This window comes from Leptodactylus fuscus, chromosome 6 (assembly GCF_031893055.1).
Source record: "Leptodactylus fuscus isolate aLepFus1 chromosome 6, aLepFus1.hap2, whole genome shotgun sequence".
In the NCBI taxonomy this organism is placed as follows: domain Eukaryota; kingdom Metazoa; phylum Chordata; class Amphibia; order Anura; family Leptodactylidae; genus Leptodactylus; species Leptodactylus fuscus.
The window spans coordinates 35,133,897-35,153,279 of record NC_134270.1 but is presented as its reverse complement, the minus strand read 5'-3'; the positions used below and the strand labels follow the sequence as shown (position 1 = coordinate 35,153,279).

The 19,383-nt window shown below is 40.7% G+C and overlaps 1 protein-coding gene across 4 annotated transcripts in view; it reads left to right on the top strand.

The window, feature by feature from the left end:
• ZBTB16 (zinc finger and BTB domain containing 16) overlaps positions 1-11,682 on the top strand; it is a 138,097-nt gene extending 126,415 nt beyond the window's left edge. For all 4 annotated transcript variants that reach the window (XM_075279709.1, XM_075279708.1, XM_075279710.1 and 1 more), the window contains 3 exons: positions 3,837-4,007; positions 9,479-9,646; positions 10,458-11,682. In XM_075279709.1, the coding sequence (XP_075135810.1) occupies positions 3,837-4,007; positions 9,479-9,646; positions 10,458-10,687 (569 nt within the window). In that variant the 3' untranslated portion in view covers positions 10,688-11,682. The remainder of the gene's footprint in view (positions 1-3,836; positions 4,008-9,478; positions 9,647-10,457) is intronic.
• The last annotated feature ends 7,701 nt before the right edge of the window (positions 11,683-19,383 follow it).

Below are 19,383 nucleotides of genomic sequence, written 5' to 3'. Positions count from 1 at the left end.
TATTTTTTTGTTTTAATGGATTTATGTTTGTGTTTTTTTTTTCCTCTTTTGTTTGTCTATTGTTTTTGTATTTTGTTAAACTAAAAATTGACATCAATTTCTGTATAAAACATGAGGGTTTCCATTCAAGATTCATTATAGGTTCCTTTTAAACAAATAATCTTTACATGGCCGCTCAGCCTCAAAAATAATGACTTGGCCAGAAATGTCATGATGGGTTCTTCTTTACTTTTCTTATTGGCTTAAGTGAATGGCAGGAGATAACCAGGTTTGGGGGGAAAAAAAATCTATTACGGCATTTTATTAAGACTGGAGTATCGTACACCAGCCTTAATAAATGGTCTGACTGGTGCAGGAACTGAGAGATGTATGAAGAGGCTGCAGCAGTCCCGGCGCCAGAATGGAAATCTGTTAGGTAGGAGTTATAGTAAATTGACCCGGCCATATAGACCACGCCTGGCAGTGCCCACATTTGCTGAATTAGGAATGGAGGATGAGGCGTGGATCGGGGATGGAGGATGAGGCGTGTATCGGGGATGGAGGATGAGGCGTGGATCGGGGATGGAGGATGAGGCGTGGATCGGGGATGGAGGATGAGGCGTGGATCGGGGATGGAGGATGAGGCGTGGATCGGGGATGGAGGATGAGGCGTGGATCGGGGATGGAGGATGAGGCGTGGATCGGGGATGGAGGCTGAGGCGTGGATCGGGGATGGAGGATGAGGCGTGGATCTGGGATGGAGGATGAGGTGTGGATCGGGGATGGAGGATGAGGTGCAGATTGTCGAAGGAGGATTGTGGAAGGAGGATCTTGCGCGGATTGGGGATGGAGGTACATGTTTAGAACAAGTAAGGGCCTTGTGCCAAATAGGTACACTGGTTTTCTGGCATAGAGGAAATAATCCCCCCCCCAAATGTGTATCTCTAGATGTTTAGAACCAATTGGTCTTATCTTGGAATAAAGTCCTATTTAAAAGCCTAAAATTTGGTAAATTGTTATGTTATCAAACCTTTATTTATCCTTATGAGTAACATAGAGTGAACCAAAAACTTTATATCCATGTAGTCTTGCCAAACCATTGCCATGTCTTTACTTCCACCCAACTAGGACTCCTGTTCACGCTGACAATCTATAAGAGAAGGATGTGCCAAAGATTGTCTATCCCTAATGTGTATCCTGGTCTCCCAATATGGGCTCTTAGGGAAAACGAGAGAGAGAGTGATTTCAATATGCCTGATCCTTGTTTTCTGGAAAGTCACTGAGGTCTCTAACCACTGCTTACTCCCTGGTCCTTCTTAAGAACACATGGCCGCTCAGCTTCCTATGTGGAAGGATTGAGATGGATAAATGCACGGTCAACTTTATCATTGGGAAAAAGTCTTTTTTTTCCCAGAATACACCTGAAATAGGTGTTTGGAATCTGCTCCCCTTCTGCTGTAACATTGCAGAACTCAATTTCCATTCATGGCCCTAATTAAGAAAAGTCTAAAGACGTCTTAGTATATTTAGGCCTATGGGAATCATTAGACATTTGCTTTTTAACTCTCTAGACCTGTTCAGTTATTTTTAGTCCTTGGGAAGGAAATTGCTAAGCGGTGCAGATTATTGTTATCATGGCTTTATATACGGTATATTCTGATCTGTGAGACCGCAATCTAATCAAAAACAAACCGCCAAGTAATGCCGCAATATATATTACTGTGTAACACCATACAGATTAAAGGGGACCATCCAGAAAAGGCGGATTCGCCATAATACCTGGTGGACAACATGGGGATTCTCAGTTTAATCCTTCCATTCTTTGCGTTCTATGTGGTTCTGGGGCTAAGCATTCCGCCTTCTCCGGGGGGGGGGGGGGGGGAATTAATTTTTTTTCGGGAAAAAATTCTTTCTACGGCTTTGTATATATTCTTAGAGAATGACGTGCCCCACTTTTTCCCACCTGAATATTTCACATAAGTCATATACACCCCGTTAGACTCTCTTTATTTTATATCGAGCCGACTATTCCATCAATTATCATGTCTTGCTCATTGTGCCTTTCAGACCATGTATGATTGGGTACAGAGACTATCTCGTTCTTTTGAATATATTTTTATTTATTTTTTTGTTCTTTTCTTTTCTTGTAATGAGTTTCTTTCAATCTGAGTTTGAGATAAATATCTATATTCATAGACATAATGAAAGCAATCATTTAGAGCTTGAATTCTAGAATGAGGATGATGAAAGAGTGTAGGGCCTGGTTTAGTTCATTTGTTTTGATCTATGCTTGGTGGGAAAATCTCCATGTCCATACATGTTAAGCATGTAAATAGAGTGCCATTACCTGACCGAGGCCAGACGATTTTTCCTTTGCCCTCCATTGGGCTGATATAACCATATATACCATGTATACTATACCATACTATACAGTTATAGTGTATGCCCATATCCCTATCTTACTACATGCCCACACAATGGGAAATGTTGAGTCTTTTTAGAGGGTATATACCAGGGTCTTTATTCGGCGTATACCTTAAAGGCAAATATAACGCCAGCAACCCATTTTTATGTCCAACTAGCTTTTACCCATGACTTCGTCCGCAGAACCCCGTCCCCCTGCGGGACCCACCTGGAGCGGTGCGCAGGCTTTTTCCTTTGCCTTGTGTCCGCAGCGGGCCCTTCCTACACCTGTGGGTCCATGGACCCTCTGGGCCCACCCTGTGGCTCGCTGGAACGGTTTACCTCCTCTCCTTCCTGGCGCCCGCCACCCCCCTTTGTCGCTACCCGCTTCTCCATGTGGTCACTCCTTCCTCCTACCCCATGCCCCCTTCCCCCGTCTTACCTACCCCGTGCCCCCTTTTCCCCCCACCAGACCCTGCCAACTGTGTGTCCCCTTTCCCCCTACCAACCTGTTGCCCCGTCCTCACCACACCCTGGGCTTCCCGTGCACCGATGTTCCAACTTGTAGTATCCAGAGGCGGCAGACGCTGTGGGACAGCTGGCCGAACGGGCGTTCCAGAGCGCGGCACAGGCGACCCCCTGTCCGGCCGCGGCAGAGTACTGCGGTCCCGTGGTGAGGCCACACAGGTGGGGCAGCGTATGGACTTTTCGCTGCCCCAGAGTAGAGGCCCTTGTGCAGGACGCTCCGGACCTCTCAGACGCCATGTTGGTGTGGACAGTGGCTGGACGATAACTCCGCCCACATAGAGAAGTGGCACCCAATCAGGTGAGCTGCTGAAAGGGCTGGGATGACATCATCCCAGGTCCTACAGCGTGCCAGGTCCTGCAGCAAATTGAACCGTGAGAAGCACCGGGCACGGGAGTTAATTGCGGTGGTGTACGGGAATTCCATGTAGCCTATCGTTCAATCCGGGACCCAAGGTATGTCTGTGCGCATTTACAGACAAATCCGTTCGCCCGTGTAGGTGTGATTGAGGAACAAACATCCAAACACACATACTTTCACCTTTATAATATTAGTAGGATTTTTTTCTAGGTTATGTGGCGGTAGACTTGGCAAACCTTGTGTAATTTGGGAGACTTAGACCATATCCCTGAAGTCTTCACGCCAAGACACATTAGATTTATAGAATATATCATGTGCCAGATTCTAGATGACATACTGTACCGAGCGTTGAATGAACAGCATCTGTACTTTCTGCAAGAGTCTACCAATATCCTTAATGAACATGTCAATAGTCTCCTCGGCAGAGCATAGGTTGGACACCAGGCTTCTGTAGGTAGATACGACTCTGGCTGCAGCATGCTCATGACTCCCGCTGTGTCTTCAGAATTGAGCGGTATAAGTGGTGTAGAACCTGTAAGTGACATCCTGTCTTCTCTATTACTTTCAGGTTCTGATATGGCGGTGTTCTGTCTCCTCTGCGGGAAGCGCTTTCAGACCCAAACTGCTCTTCAGCAGCACATGGAGGTCCACGCAGGAGTGCGAAGTTACATCTGCAGCGAGTGCAACAGGACCTTTCCTAGCCATACCGCACTAAAACGCCATCTCCGCTCTCATACAGGTAACCAAACGTTCTACAGTACCATGGACAGCACCGCTCAGTATTTTACTGCTTCAGATTGTCGAATGGCTATATTTATAAAATTGTTATACAGTATTAAAAAAATAATAATAATGAAGTGGGTGGCAACAGCAACTTTGGGGGACTACGCATGGCAGTATCCCAGTCTAATTTTTGGGTAAAAGGCAAAATATTTTTAAAAAAAATAATGAATGGAGGTGTCTATTTTATGTGTATGGAGTGGTCCTGACTATCCAAACCAATTATATTTTGGGGTTGAGGGTTAAGGTTATTGGATGTCGGCCTGCCTAGTAGTGGCCTACTTATGATGGTTGGGGGGTAGGGTTTGAAAAGAATAGCTGTAGCTATGGCTCTGTTTACTCCACCACATTATGATCAGTCCCACAATGGACACCTTACTTACAACACTCTTGTGTCCGCCATTTTGATGTAGCCTCCAATGCCGATGTGGACATGGCCCAAATGAAGTTATTCAGCCTGAACCTTGTGTAGGCCATTTTGTGAATAGTCCTAGGGCACAGATGCCGATCTGAGATATATCATGCTGTATTCTTGTTACTGTATATTTGCACAGTATATGGTAGCACGTTAGGTTCCTATATAGAAGAACCAATAGTTTTTCCTCATGTTGATGTCACCCGAGGTAACTATCGCCAGCAAAATCCTTTTTTTGTTCCATTATTCTAATTATATAAATAGCTTATTACGTAAAACGATTATTAATATCATCTGAGTGACATTTACATAATTCCCGGCCATCCTTACTCTCTGCCGCTGACCAGCGCTCGACATTTTTCTCTGGTGAGAAGGGTAGGAAGTGTAATAGGTAGACAATTGATCCCCCCCCCCCCCTTCTTGTCTTGTGCTGCAGAGCGGCGCGTGCTTTCATTAATAATGCAAGAGGTGTCTTCAGCATGCGTGCCCAGTCTGTGTGCTTAACATCAGCAGCTGTGTTTGATAGCAAAGCCACTGTCAGCCTCCTGGCATTGATTTAGAGGGACTCTTGATGTACTATCATAATGGCTGTGCAATAGGGGTGAGAAGGAGCTGTAGGTTACCGCCTCTCCTCTGGCCACAGGGGTTGTCCCGTTTGTATGAAATAAATTAAAATGTAAATCTTTCGGCAGTGAAAAAGTTGGCCCAGACGGGTCACGTTTCAATGATATTGTCATTTTTCAAAAAGTTTCTGTCGAAGGGTTTTCTTCTTCTCCCTGGTTTTATTATTCTGAGGCTATAGGGGATTTGTTAGGCTCATTATTCTAATGGGTCCAGTAGCATTAACTGAATTGGCCTTTCTGAGATGGAAAGCGTTGGGTTAGGGTGACGTATATCCCATATACATAATAAACACTGGTGGTGTCATTTCTTGTAATAGTCCAGGCATCAACATAAGAGATGTCGTATGATATTCTCTGGAACTTTGTTTCATATGTTTTCATAAACACTCTTGATATTGATGGCTGGAAGGAAGGGTTGCCTGCAGAGACCCAGGTCACCACAACTTTATTTGTTTTTTTTATTATTTTTAGTATTTAGGATCTTCAGTAGTCAACCGCACTGTTCGGTAGTCAACCTCACCTACAACTTGTTCTTGGAAGTGTCTGCACTTTGGTTACTTTTACATTGAGCCATTAAGAAAGAATAGTGATTTATGACTACAAGCTAGATACAGTGCCTATAGGGAATCTGAGGTAGTCTGAGACACACCTCCTGTCTCGTTATTGGTTCATGCGGCTGCTCAGTCCCTCCCCTGCAGATCTACCTCATTAGTTTGGCTGATAAGAATCTGGGTTCCAGCATGGTAAGGACAGAATGATTAAAATGTGGAGGTTACTAAATAACCAATGAGAGAAACAAAACTCCCAAGTGACCACTAAGCCGAGAGGATTGCTTTAAACCAGTTCATGTGATTTTACTGTTCCGCAGTTATTCTGCTGCCTAATACATAGGTGACATTGATATTGTGACTGTACAGCACTGGTGTGATGGAACAAACAGGTCACTGTTCTTTAAAAGTAAGTAGAAAGCCATGGTTGGTAGAAGCCATCCTTTGAGACTATATAATATATAGACAATGACCTCATGTCCATAAGGCAAGTGAAGAGGGCTGAAATGTAATACCAGACGTAGCCCATGGCACTGTTTTTTGAAAATTATTTTTTTTTCCGAGTGACCAGCAACCTCTGTCAAGGTGACTTATAAAGCGGCTGTATAATGGTCTGTCCAATGTCAATTAAGAGACAGTGAAATCTCCATTAGCAAGTATTTTGAGGACAAAACGTGAAATAAAGCATTTGCGCTCTCTTGTCAACCTTGAACATCTAGCTGTGAACTACTGTATTGCAGAATATTGGTGCTAAGTGAAGCTAACCTAAAGCTGTAGACGAAAAAGAACCTTTCACCACCCCGCCCAACTCTAGTTCTTTGTACCCACTGATCCTGGTACAGTTGGATTTTTTTCTATAGCCATCCCCAGTTCCTAAGCAAGCAGTGCAGTTAGTTTTGATACCTGATATTGTAACTAGATTCTCTGGCATCAGGCAGGAGTAAGCGAGGGGGTGTGACTTATAGCTCTGGATCCCGCTGACTCCACCCATTTGACATTGGTCTATATAGCATATCGGGTACTGAAAGTAGTTGCATTAAATGCTTGTAATGGTGCTGGGATAGAGGGGAAAAAACTCCAACTGTACCAGGATCAGTGGTGAGGGCCATAAAGGATGAAGTTAGATAAAGTTGTTGGAGGTCGTGAAGGGTCGTCTTTTAAAGTTGATTTCCTTCATTTTTAAGTAAAAAGTATCGATAGGTTTGTGAGGTTAATATACAAACTGGTTACCGACGTACCAGTCAAAAACTTATCTGGCTGATGGCTATTTTTTTTTATGAACTCAACTTCCTCCAAATACATTCATGTATATGTCCAGTAATGGGAGGTGGAAATGAGCTTATGCCAGACTCCTCTGACAGCAGTTTATCTTCCCGGAGAACAAAATAGGCCATGTTGAAATCCAACAGCCTGATCATTCTTTACCCAGTCAACTGCACAGAGAGAAAGTTGGAACACCCTGTCAAACATTACATGGTTGACCCATTCCTCCAAAATTGTTGAGCATGACTGCCAACATCGAAAGTCACTGTCAAAAAAGCAAAGGCATCGAGTGTATGGAATATATGGAACATACATTGAGCTCAGGAACACCTCCCCCCCAACAAGGGCTAGAAGAGAGAATCTCTTTGGCAGACCCAGCCTGTCCATATGGTACACGGACAGCCATTTTTTTGAATGGCTGCCATGTAATTACTACCTTTGTTTGGCCAAACGCGTGATGACAGCTGATGGCTACGAACTAATGTAACCTTCTTGGTTGTCGCTTTTCCATTAGCGTTCAGGTACATCCTAAACTCCATTGGCTCCAAATTCTGACACTTGATCAATTTTCAAGGAGTTTCTTACAAAGATTTCCGTCATATTTATATCCGGAGGTGCCTACGCTTTTTTTTTTTTCCTCTCCCCTCTCGTCTCCAGTACAAACACTTGTTTAAAACAGTCACAAGAGGCCGATTATGCATTACTTGATCTTAATTATGTGCTGAAGTCTATTAAGAATTGTACGTATTAGGTAGATTAGGGGCTGCCTTTCATTTTTGCAGCTGTGTAGCACTTTCTGATCGACTCGTGGATGCAGATGATTAGAAGCACCTGTAAAATTTTATTTGTATTTTTTTAATCAAATGTTTATAGTTGGGGGAGCTGGAAATAAGGAGTGTAATAAAAGAATACAAGTAGATAGAGCACATGTAACCAGGAGGACAATTTATGCAGAGGCACAGCCGCGGTCTGACACCAGGATAATGAAAAAACGTAGGTCATTGCGGATGACTTAAAGTCTCCGGGAGTCGGAGAAAATGTATGAAGCAACGAGAACATTACACGCTTGGCAGGCCGGCCGAGGAAAAAATACAGGCGCCCTTGTTCCCCCGCCGTAAACGCAAGGGCCTCCGATCCGCAGCCCGCAGAAAATTGCAATTACAGTGACAAGTGGAATCAGTAATATTTTAAATATTCATGAGCTGGGGCTGCGGTGATCAATCTGGTTTTATTGTCCTTGCTCTGCCTTCTGACATAAATAAAGAGCCACGGGCCTGTCACCCTCTTTATTATATTTTCTGTCTCTAGTCTTGGCTGAATGCTGGAGAGGATGTGTGCCACATAAACAGGGTGTGTTCATGTATCCTTGTGCTATGTCTGAACATGCATGCAGCAGATTATTATTTTTGTTTCACTAATACGCGTGAGTATTGTTCCCAGCAATTGTAGACAACTGTGTCTTTGATACTATTATGCCAAATCTACATCCTGTTATTCCTTCCGTTGCAATCTGAGCAAAATAAAAATAGTTATACGCACATTAGAAATATTGTCTGTTCACACTGGCATCATAGGGTCTGGTTTTTATCGGAATGTTGGCAGATTCCTTATGAAAATCTTTGCCCATTCCTGTCTGATACCATTTTATTTTTAACTGGATGGAATGCGGTACGTTGCAATGGGATGATGAACAGAAACCTTATACAAAAACATAACCAACTGGGGACAAAAAGTTACCATGCCCACTAGTTATCATGCCAACGTTTTGTAATGTTCCAGCCTTCAATAACCAAACAACTAACTATGCAGTGCAATATGACTATTAGAGATGAGCAAATACTAAAATGTCCGAGGTTCAAAATCCGATTCGAACAGCCGCACACTGTTCGACTGTTCAAACAGATTTCGAACCCCATTATAGTCTATGGGGGGGAAATGCTTGTTTCAGGGCTGGATTCTCCTTGAAGTCTTCTCCCGGAGCAGCGTCCCCGCGTCTTCTTCCGGGTGGAATTCACTCTGCCTAGGCATCGGGGCCTAGGCAGAGCCGACTGCGCATGCGCGATCATGTGCGGACATGTGCAGTCGGCTCTGCCCGGACCGACGCCTGAGCAGAGCCGATTGCGCATGCGAGGGCATGCCCGCACATGCGCAGTCAGCTCTGCCTAGGCCGGATGCCTAGGCAGAGTGAATTCCAGCCAGAAGACGCCGTGGGAAGCTGCACGGAGAAGACTTCGAAAGGTAAGAGAAGAACCAGCGTTGATTGCCAGATTGTATAGCATTCTGCCAATCAACGTTGGTTCTGCATCGAACCTTAAACTTCGAACAGCTAGTAGTGTTCGATCGAGTGAGTATTTCGAGTACCGTAGTATTCGATCGAACACCTACTCGATTGAACACTACTCGCTCATCTCTAATGACTATATATCATATAGGCTATTGCATTTTTGGACAGAGGCTTTATTTTTTTTTTTTTTCCAACCCCTTTAATTATTGATATATGGAATTTCATCGGAATATGTTGTATCATTTTTTTGCTAACTTTTAGCATTCTTTAACTTGTAACCACATTTTGTATTTTTAGGCGACCACCCATATGAGTGTGAATTTTGTGGAAGCTGTTTCCGGGATGAAAGTACACTGAAGGGTCACAAGCGTATCCACACGGGAGAAAAACCTTACGAGTGTAATGGCTGCGGGAAAAAATTTAGTCTAAAGCACCAACTGGAAACCCATTACAGAGTTCATACAGGTACATTTTGGAAGGTCATTGACTGTCTAAGATGGGAATCAATGCTGTAATTTCACTGTTGTAGCCCCAATAGATGAGGCCATTTATTATTATTTATTATTATTATTATTATTATTATTATTTATTTATATAGCACCATTAATTCCATGGTGCTTTACATTTGGGGGTTACATACAATACACAAAATATACAGGTAAATATAATACTAACAGTGACCGACTGGCACATTGGGGTAGAGGGCCCTGCCCACGAGGGCTTACAATCTATGGGATGTTTGTTAAGACATGCAGAGGAGTCCTTCTTTCTTTCCTCTTGGCTTGAGATATCCCGAGATGAGTGGTATGTCGTGAAAAATGAAAGTCCTACACAAAATTAGCTGAAAGATAATCCTAATTCACGTGACTGTAAGGGTGGCTATCAGATTTAATGGCACACAGACTTACATGTCTATGGTCCAATACATATTCATGGGGTCCTTGGCTTTTGCTGCCTTGACTTAGGCTCCCACATGAACCCATGAACAAGTCCTATCACTGTCCATTTTTGTGGTTTGGTCTCATTCATGGAAATTTATCGGTCAATGGATGGCACACTGGGTGTCCTTAGTTCTGTTTTTTTCATGGACCAGTGCTAGTACATGGCTGTGTACATTTAGGCTTAGAGTGGATACATCTATATGGACATCATTGATGATGCTTGAGAGTTGCCTCATAGTCCTATATTCGCTTTGGTTGTCCTTGAATAGCCTTCTTGTGTTTATCCACCATGCTTTACTCTCCCCTAAACATATGCAATATTTCATTTTTAATAGGTGAAAAACCATTTGAGTGCAAATTATGCCACCAGCGCTCACGAGATTACTCTGCCATGATCAAACATCTTCGAACCCACAATGGAGCCTCTCCTTACCAGTGTACCATCTGCTTGGAATACTGTCCCAGCCTATCTGCCATGCAGAAGCACATGAAGAGCCACAAACCTGAGGACATCCCTGCTGACTGGAGAATCGAAAAGACCTACTTGTACTTGTGCTATGTTTAATGGAAAAAGTCAAAGTATTTGTAAGGGAGGTGTTTTTGAAAAGTGATATTGGGAAAGCCGAGCAATACAAACCTCTAGAAAAACATCCACTTAAGAGCAAAAAAATCAAACACATCCATCTGTCTTGGCTGTTTTGTGGAAGGCATTGTTCTTTTGAAGAGACTTGCTAATTTTGTCTTTCTCCCTCCTATGTTTTGTGGGTTTTACCGCATTGTATACCCAATCACTATGAATCATCATGAGAATGATCTTCAAATGTTACAAAAAATTTTTTTTTGCCAAAATCGGGTAAAAAGATGGTTTTCACTCGACGGAGCAGTTCTTAACCCAGTAGGGTTTCTGTTCCAGACACATTTTTGGATTTCCAGAATTTTTCACTGCCAAAACAATATAATTCAGAATTCCAAAATGATTAGTTTGTCTTATAACATTTCATCATCTCGACACTAGATTCGTTATGGCCTTATGACCTAGATTTTTTTTTTTTTTTTTTTGGCATGATGATAGTGACCAAACCAGGTAAACTGGATTGTCTAAACTGAATAGTGTGCTCTAGTATGGAGCATAAATTGTAATACCACTTGGTATTTACCTGTAGCACTGAAGAGGATTAAAGCCTCAAACTTAAGTTTGCCCTCAAGTCTACCCACCATTTCTTAAGAGTAATGGAAATTTGGTGACTTGATGTAGCCGAGCACTTTGGAAAGTACTTATTCTTCTTTGTACCATATTAACCAGTGGATATAAAATATAAAGATCGAATCTTCAGTAGTTGATACCTTTGTAATGGCTAACAAAAATGATGACCGATTGCAAGATTTCGAGACTACTAGGTCTCTTCATCAGGCATGATACCAGACCTAGTAGTCTCGAAAAAAAAGGTATCAACTACTGAAGACTCGATCTTTATATTACTTATTCTTCATCATTATTGGGCAATTTTATTGACTTGGGGGCAACTGGTAATCCTGGTAAGAAGGGTTAATAAAACAAAACCGCAAAAAAGGGCCTTATTGTGTTTTTCCTATCAACGGCATAGGATCTGACAGATCCGTTGCGTCCGAGGCGATGCCATCTAGACCAAACCTTTCAGCATTAGAGCCACTGTTGGATATGGATGTGTTTGGTTGATTTTTGTACGTTTCCCATTTCTCCATAACAACCTGAATTCCCAACATCCTCTTGTGACTCTGTTCTGTTTTTTGGAGGCCAATTCAATAATAGGGGGCTGCTTCTATGTATATATTCTGATTGTTTTTTTTTTGTGTTTAGCACATTGTACTTGAAATTTTTTTTGGATGACCTCATGTCTAGTGATGCCTAACTCGAGGCATTTTTGTTTCTTTTGACACATTGTAGGAGAAACGTGCCAAATTTTAGGATGGGCAGGATGACTGTGTGTCATTTCTTTGAATTGTTTTTGTTTTGTACCAAATATGGTATTAAATCTAGGGTTGTTGTGGCCCTTTTGCATTGCGCTTGGGCTCTTTTTTTTGTTTTTTTTGTTTTTTTAATTCATGAAAGCTACCTCTTAACCTGTTGCTGTAAGCGATGCCTACAACACATTTTAATACGATGCTTTATAGGTTTCCCCTTACAGCGGATGGGTTAATTATGTTTTTTTATTTTTTTTTTTCTATGCTGTTCCATGTTAATCTTATTTTACGCTTACGTAAATCGTTATTTTCATCTCATATTTTCATTGCTATTTTTGTTTTGTGATTTAAGCTGCATTTATATAAATATAAGAGGTGTAGGGGATTATTTTGTAGGTAGCCTTACTTTGGGGAAAATGGGGAATAATAGAGGAGAAATATTGACCTTTATTACTAAGGGGCCAAATCTTTTTGACCCCCCTTGGTTGTATAAAGGGGCTAGGATACTGCTGTTGTCGTCTTCTGCCATTTTATCTTAAAAACAACCCCTATTTTGGATGGTTAAAATGGCTCCCCACGTTAGAGAATTTTTATTGTAGCTCTCAGAAGTAGAGGGAGGGGGACTGAAGGATCTGTGGTTTAAACTTGAATTTGTGAATAGAAGTTTAGATGTTTTTGGTTTTGTTTTTTTGTTTTTTTATAATCATAATGTGAAGGTGATGAAAGTATTAACTTTGTTGGCAGATATAAATATATATTTTTCACAATATGTATCAATGCTGACTCGTGTTTCAAATAATAAAAAAAATAAATTTAGCCAGCCAAAATATTCAAGGCAGAAATGTAAAGTTTTACGAATTTCCTCACCACACACAGGAAAAAGGGATTATGAAAAGTTGTTGTTCCACAAAACTAAATACAAACCTTTTTTTTTTTTTTTTTTTTCTTTCTGTCCCCTCCCTAAGCGGTATGCTCTGAATTTTCTCCTCAAACTTCACAAAAACATGGAATATTGTTAGGGGGAAAGGGCAAATATACACAAAGTTGTGATATTTTTGTAATATTTGTTAGTCTTTTTGTCAGTTTTGGGCCTACATATTCTGTATATCTATATATATATATTTTTTTTTGTAATGTGAATCAGACTCTGTGTGTATGTGTGTGCGTATGTGTGTGTACACACGCATGGTCAAGCGCTATCCTGCGTGTTAAATCGTATTGAAAGTCATACAGTATTGTGCTTATTCCGAGACTCTGCTTCTAGCTGGCTTTGGAATGTAAACAGTTTTCCGTACAGAACCCTGACAAACTCTTATTATAGCTGACATTCTAAACTTTTTTTTTTTCCCCCCTCCCCCTCCTTATGACCCAATTCTCACAGTCTGGCTAAGGGGCAGTGTTTTTGCCGTCCCTCTTAACTTTCATATAGAACCAGATATGATGATATATAATTGGAAGCTTTATAGGTCTCTTCCTAGATCCAACTTTTTGAGAAAAACCTTGTTGGAAAAAGAAAAAAATTTGAAAAGTTTTTGAAGTTGACTTGAGAAACTGTTTGCTTCCTTCAGAAACAAATGGCCTCTTTTCATCAAGAAATTATGGTATTTAGTAGAAAAAATAATTGTAATTACAACAAGAATTTGTAAATCGATTGTTTTTTCAATTTTTTTTTTCAAAAATTCTACAATATGATTTTGAATTAAAAAGTTAATACAAATTGAATTTAATCTAATTTTTTCCGAAAATGTATTCTCATTTCTTCTTTTACTTGTATAATAACATTGCACAAAACTACGGAGATGTGTTTTAAGAAAGGGCACTTAGACCTATCGCATTAATACGTGCTTGTCTCCACTTGTATCTCGGAACGCATCATTTGTGCCAAGTTATTAAATAAGTTTTTCCTTTTCTTTCCTTTTTTCTGTAATGCCAGCTGTATTGTCAGAGAAGGCTCCTTTAATTGTTTGTGCCTAAACATTTTTTATGAAAAAGTTGAAAAAAAAAGTTAAAAAATGCAGGAAAACTGTCCAGCTACCAAACATATGTATTAATTAAAAAAAATCTGCTGCAGTTTATCACAATTGTTCTGACTGTAACAGAACAGCATGTTTTGGATGAAAAATCGGGAGTGGCTGTTTCTATTCATATGTAAACTGTTAAGTTTTGCAGGTTCCAGATTTTTTTTTTTTTTCTTAACGGTTCAAAAAGAAAAATTGTTTCCCTTTTGGAAAACAATTCTGAAACCTACAAAAACAACTTTTTGGTATTTCATCCATTATTTCAAGCAATATTCTTTTATAAATGGTTACATTGGCAGAATAAATTCTACTACCAGATTCCAGGATTATGGCTGCTTTTTAGGCTTCACACACATGACTGTAGTGGTTTTTAATACTGATCTGTAATCTGCAACAAAAAAAATTCTGCATTATATCAGTATGTCAACTGCAATCACAGATCTGCAAAAAGTCTTGGCCACCAATGTGGCCAAGAGTAGGACTTCCTTCATAATTTGTTGTCCTTGTATATGGGCCCATAGATATGAACGGGGCTGTACTTTTATCCGCAATTGTGGATAAAAAATTTGGTCATGTGAATGAGGCCTTAGGATGGACAAGGCAAAGAAAAAAAACATAAACCAGTTTTTTTTTTTTTTTTTTTAAGTTAGACTTGTACGGCTGTCTTCTTATGCGAGACCGATGCCGTAGACAGAGAGGAAATTGGTTTATAAACAGGAAGTGTTTCAGAGACTCTCGTGTAACCACAGTGATTGCAAAAGTCATGCTTTTTGTTTTTTTTTCCATCATCACTTGGTTGTGACACAGCCCCTAAGACCCGGTCAGAAGAATATGGGGAACGTCTTGACCTGTGCTTTCATAGACTCCAATGTCCGTGTCCATACAGTCACTCCTGACGCTAATTCCAAAGCAGTCAGTCTGTTCCGTTGTTCTTGTTGTACCTCTCATGTTGTGATTTTTGCATGTGCTTTTGTAAGAGGCCTGGATAAACAGCAAAATTACCTGTTCATATATATGTGTACAAATATTGTAGCATTACGGACCAACAGCCCTAAGGGGACCTAGCAACTTGTGGCTTCCTTTACCTTCCCCAATTTTTTGTAACATTTTATTCTGTTTTTGTTTAGTTTTTACTCCTTTTTGGGTTTTTTGTTTTTGTTTTTTTTCTTCTGCTAGCCTCCATATTGTAACAGCACAAGTGCCAGTTGCAAAGCTGTCAAAAAATTAATAGAAAGAATCAAGAAATTATAAATAATAATAATGCTAATAATATTAAATAAAATGGAATATAGTGTTTATGAATGGATATTAACCATTTTTTTGCCGGTGGGTTTGGCAGTGTGTTGGCAGACCCTCAAGCATCAAAGTGATTAAATGTTAAGTCTACCTCAGCACCCTTTGCCTAAGTTTATTGGGTGCCCACTGGTTACGTTGCCTAAAATACTTTATTTTCTTTCTTTTTCTTTAATTTTTTTTGTTTTTTTTTTGTCTCACTCCCTTTTACGTTTAGTTGATGTATTTTTGTTTTACCAAAACAGAGGCTCATATAAGGTGATAACTATAAATTTAAGGCCTGCTAGTTGCTTTCTAGTAATCTTATATCAAGCTTAGCTGGTGGCGTAGCACAAATGGGACGCGGCTTTCGTTGGACCTAGTCATGCCGGTAACGCTGTACATGTATCATGTTATTGTTGGCTTATATAAGTTTATTAATGTCCTACCCATCTGGTCTTACATGGTGTAAACTTTTGGTTTCTTGTGGCAATCCTTATCCCATGCTTGGCTTTAACGGAAATTTGTAGAAGTGACCTTTACCATAGGAGATGGGTCAGTGGTGACCGTGAGGAACAGAGACGCAACTCTGTCCGATAGATCTTAGCAGTATGGGAATCGCCACAATCTGACAACTGTGTTCCTGCCTTGACAACGACACAGGATTATAACAGTCCTATAGCACTGTGGCCCCACTGTCTACTGTCTTCAGTGGGGTATGTATATATGTTTCACTATAGAGCAACTATGCATGTGTATCAGGTTCTTTTTGGGATTTTTTTTTTTTTTGCGCCCCAAACTATATGCTCTTAGAACTTGGGTTCAGTTTCGATTTTTGTATAATTCCTATGAATGTCCCTTCTTCCCTCTCAGTAGAATATGGTTGCCACTGTGTATAACAAGTAAAAAAAAATGTGTCTTCAGTTTGGCTTGACCGTTCTCGCACTTGTAGATTGGGTCTGAATTTTCGACAAAATGTTTCTGATCCTTCTGATTGTGATCAGGGCAGTCTTGTATGTGTTCTCATGGGGGAGAAGGAAGCTTATGACAAAGGAGGAATAAAGGCTATATCAACTTTTTTTTTTTTTTTTTTTTTTCTTTCCCCCCGGTGTAAATTTTGTAGTGGTTGAGTCTAGCCTTTTTGGCATTATGGTCAACTAAAATTACACTTGGCAAGAATATTCCAAGAAATCTAAGATAACTAGTTGAGAGGAAGCTTTAGTGTCAAAGAGGTCGGAATAGATCACCCAACCTTTGTTGATTTTTTTTTTTTTTTTTTTATTTATTTATTTATTTTTTTTGTGCCAATATAGCCTTTTCGTTTGATACACAAAGTGCATTGACTATGGGAAAATGTGTTTAAGACTTTCTCCATGGGTAATAGATGAGACCTTATTGAGCTTCTGCTTTTGTAAATTTTTGTGTTGCTTTTGTTAACCTATTTGCAAAAGACTTTTTTTCTTTTCTTGTTTTGCTGAGCAGACGCAGTAATCTCCAGAGGGCATAGCTACATTACTGACTCTTTCCCTCTCCGTGCCACTTTCTCTATCCATGCTATGTAGACAAGCATCTCTTCGTAACTACAGTGTTTCTCATTCTATCCTTCGTTTTCTGTTTTATTTTATTTTTTTCCCCTTTGCCGGAGAAAAAAAATTTGAATAAAATGCTGCAGGATTTTTTTTCTCTCTACATTGTCACTAAGTGAAGTTTGTGCCTTGTATAGCAAAGAAAATATTTTTTACATCCTACTAACAGTAAAATAAATTTTTTTGTAGTGAACATTTTTTGTATTTTTATTTATAAGTCTCATAAAAAAAAAACAAAAAATAGCAAATGTTTGGTTGTATACCTTAAATCTGCAGTTAGAATAAAGTTAATTCCATTGTCATATTGATCATTTCAATTGTCTTATTTTTGCGCAAAGTCTGGTTGTCTGATTTGGTTGACGTAATGAATGACTGGTAAAGACTAGAGATAAGCGAATAGTAACATGTTCGAGGTTCGATATAGTTTTTCCCACACTGTCCTGGCTTTTATTCCTACAAGGAAGGAAAATAATTAAATTTCAGTACAATTTATAAAACTTGTAATAATATAAGAGAAGCCTTTTAGGAACCCTAGAGAGATAGTAATTAAAGATGAGCGAACAGTAAAATGTTCAAGGTTCGATATTCGTTTCGAGTAGCCCCTCAATATTCGACTACTCGAATCGAATATCGAACCCTATTATAGTCTATGGGGGGAAAATGCTCGTTTCAGGGGTAGGCAACGACGATCAAATTATACTTACCAAGTCCACAAGTGAGGGTCGGGCTGGATCCTCCGTGCAGTCTTCTCCTTGCAGGGTCCTCGCGGCGTCGTCCGGCTCTTCATTCATTCATACTTGATATAAGTGCAAAAAGACTGACATCCATTAGGTCTTTAGGACACTATAGATATGATATATCCTTTCAGAAAGTATTCTGCGTAGTAGAAGAGACCAAGCCGAATGTGTGAAAGTGTGTTTAAGAGCATGCATGACTATACATATATAGGTCATAAATGCGTGATCGGTATGGATCGGGATCGGCAAAACAAGTGAATGGTGTTGAGATGAACTACCTGGTACTGCTACTTGTATGGATACATCCCACAAACCAAAGGCTACCCTACTGTACCAACAGCAGAGTAGAAAATACCTTCATGATGTTCTTAACATGCATGACCCGAGATCCAGAAGAAGAGAACTCTCCTCTGAGCAAAGACCCCACCTCTCAAGCTATTGGAGACCTGTTTGATACTGACCTTTCCCACCCATATAAATACCTGTTTCTTTAAAACTACATTAGTTCTCATTGAGTGCAGGAAATATTTCACCAACTCTTGTTTTTAGGATCTAATACTCTTTTTGGTGTAAAAATATCAAGTCTTATCATGTTGTCATGATTTGGTTCAAATATGGCCCAATACCGACACAGTGGTGTAACTAGGAATGGCAGGCCCTGTGGTGAACTTTTGACACTGATCCCCCATCCCTGACAGCCCCTTCCAACTCCCCTGAAGACTCCGACTGACCATCCACTCCCCTTCTCCTGCAATCCTGCAAATAGTATTATGCCCCATAGTGGCCCCTGCACACAGTATTATGCCCCATAGTGGCCCCTTAACACAGTGTGATGCCTTATTGTGGACCACCCATGAACCATTATTATACTTCAGAGTCTTTTCAGACCCCAGAGGAGGATATAAACATTAAAAAAAAAAAAAAAAAAGTTATTTAACTCTCCTGGGCTCCGGCGCACTCCTTGCTGATGTTGACAATCTTCAATGATGGAAGAGAGGTCCCTTGAGCTGGGGTTTGCGTTACAAGGCATAAAAATGCAAGCCAGGGCCCACGTGATGTCTAGTAGGCCTGAAGCCTTCGGGAGTCATGAGAAGTAAGGCCAGGGCCCCACGGGATGTAAACGTCGCGTTTTGCGCTGTGGGAAAAATCGCAACGTTGTACAGTGCAAGCAAAGGGGATGGGATTCATGCGATCGCCATGCCCACTTTGTGGAAAAAAAATGCAGTGCGGACACGCTGCGATATGCAAAGCTGTTGCGGCTTTGCAAATCGCAGCATGTCAATTATATCTACGGATACGTCAGTGGCTTTCCCGTAGATATGTTAAGAGAAAGTCCGCAGAGGGAAAACTCTGTGCACTTCTTCTTAAAAGCGCTGCGGAAAGAACCACAATGCGTTCATGCAGCGGTTCTTTCTGCAGGGCTTTAGCGCTGTGATTACGGCTCGTGGGGCCTTAGCCTAATAGTTTTTTTGTTTGTTTTTTTTTTCTTTGTTCCCTCACCTCCCCTGGACCTCCGATCATTATACTCTGGGTCTGAAAAGACTCACCCCCAAGTTCGAGTATAATGATAGCCGTGCTTGTGGGGTTCCTAGGCCCGCGGCTTTACCTGCTGATCCTGGCTCCTGTTCACAGCTGCTTCCACAAAAGGTAGAGTGCAGGCGGCCGTGAGCCAGCCAGGATCGGTAAGTAAATGGGGCCCGTTACCTG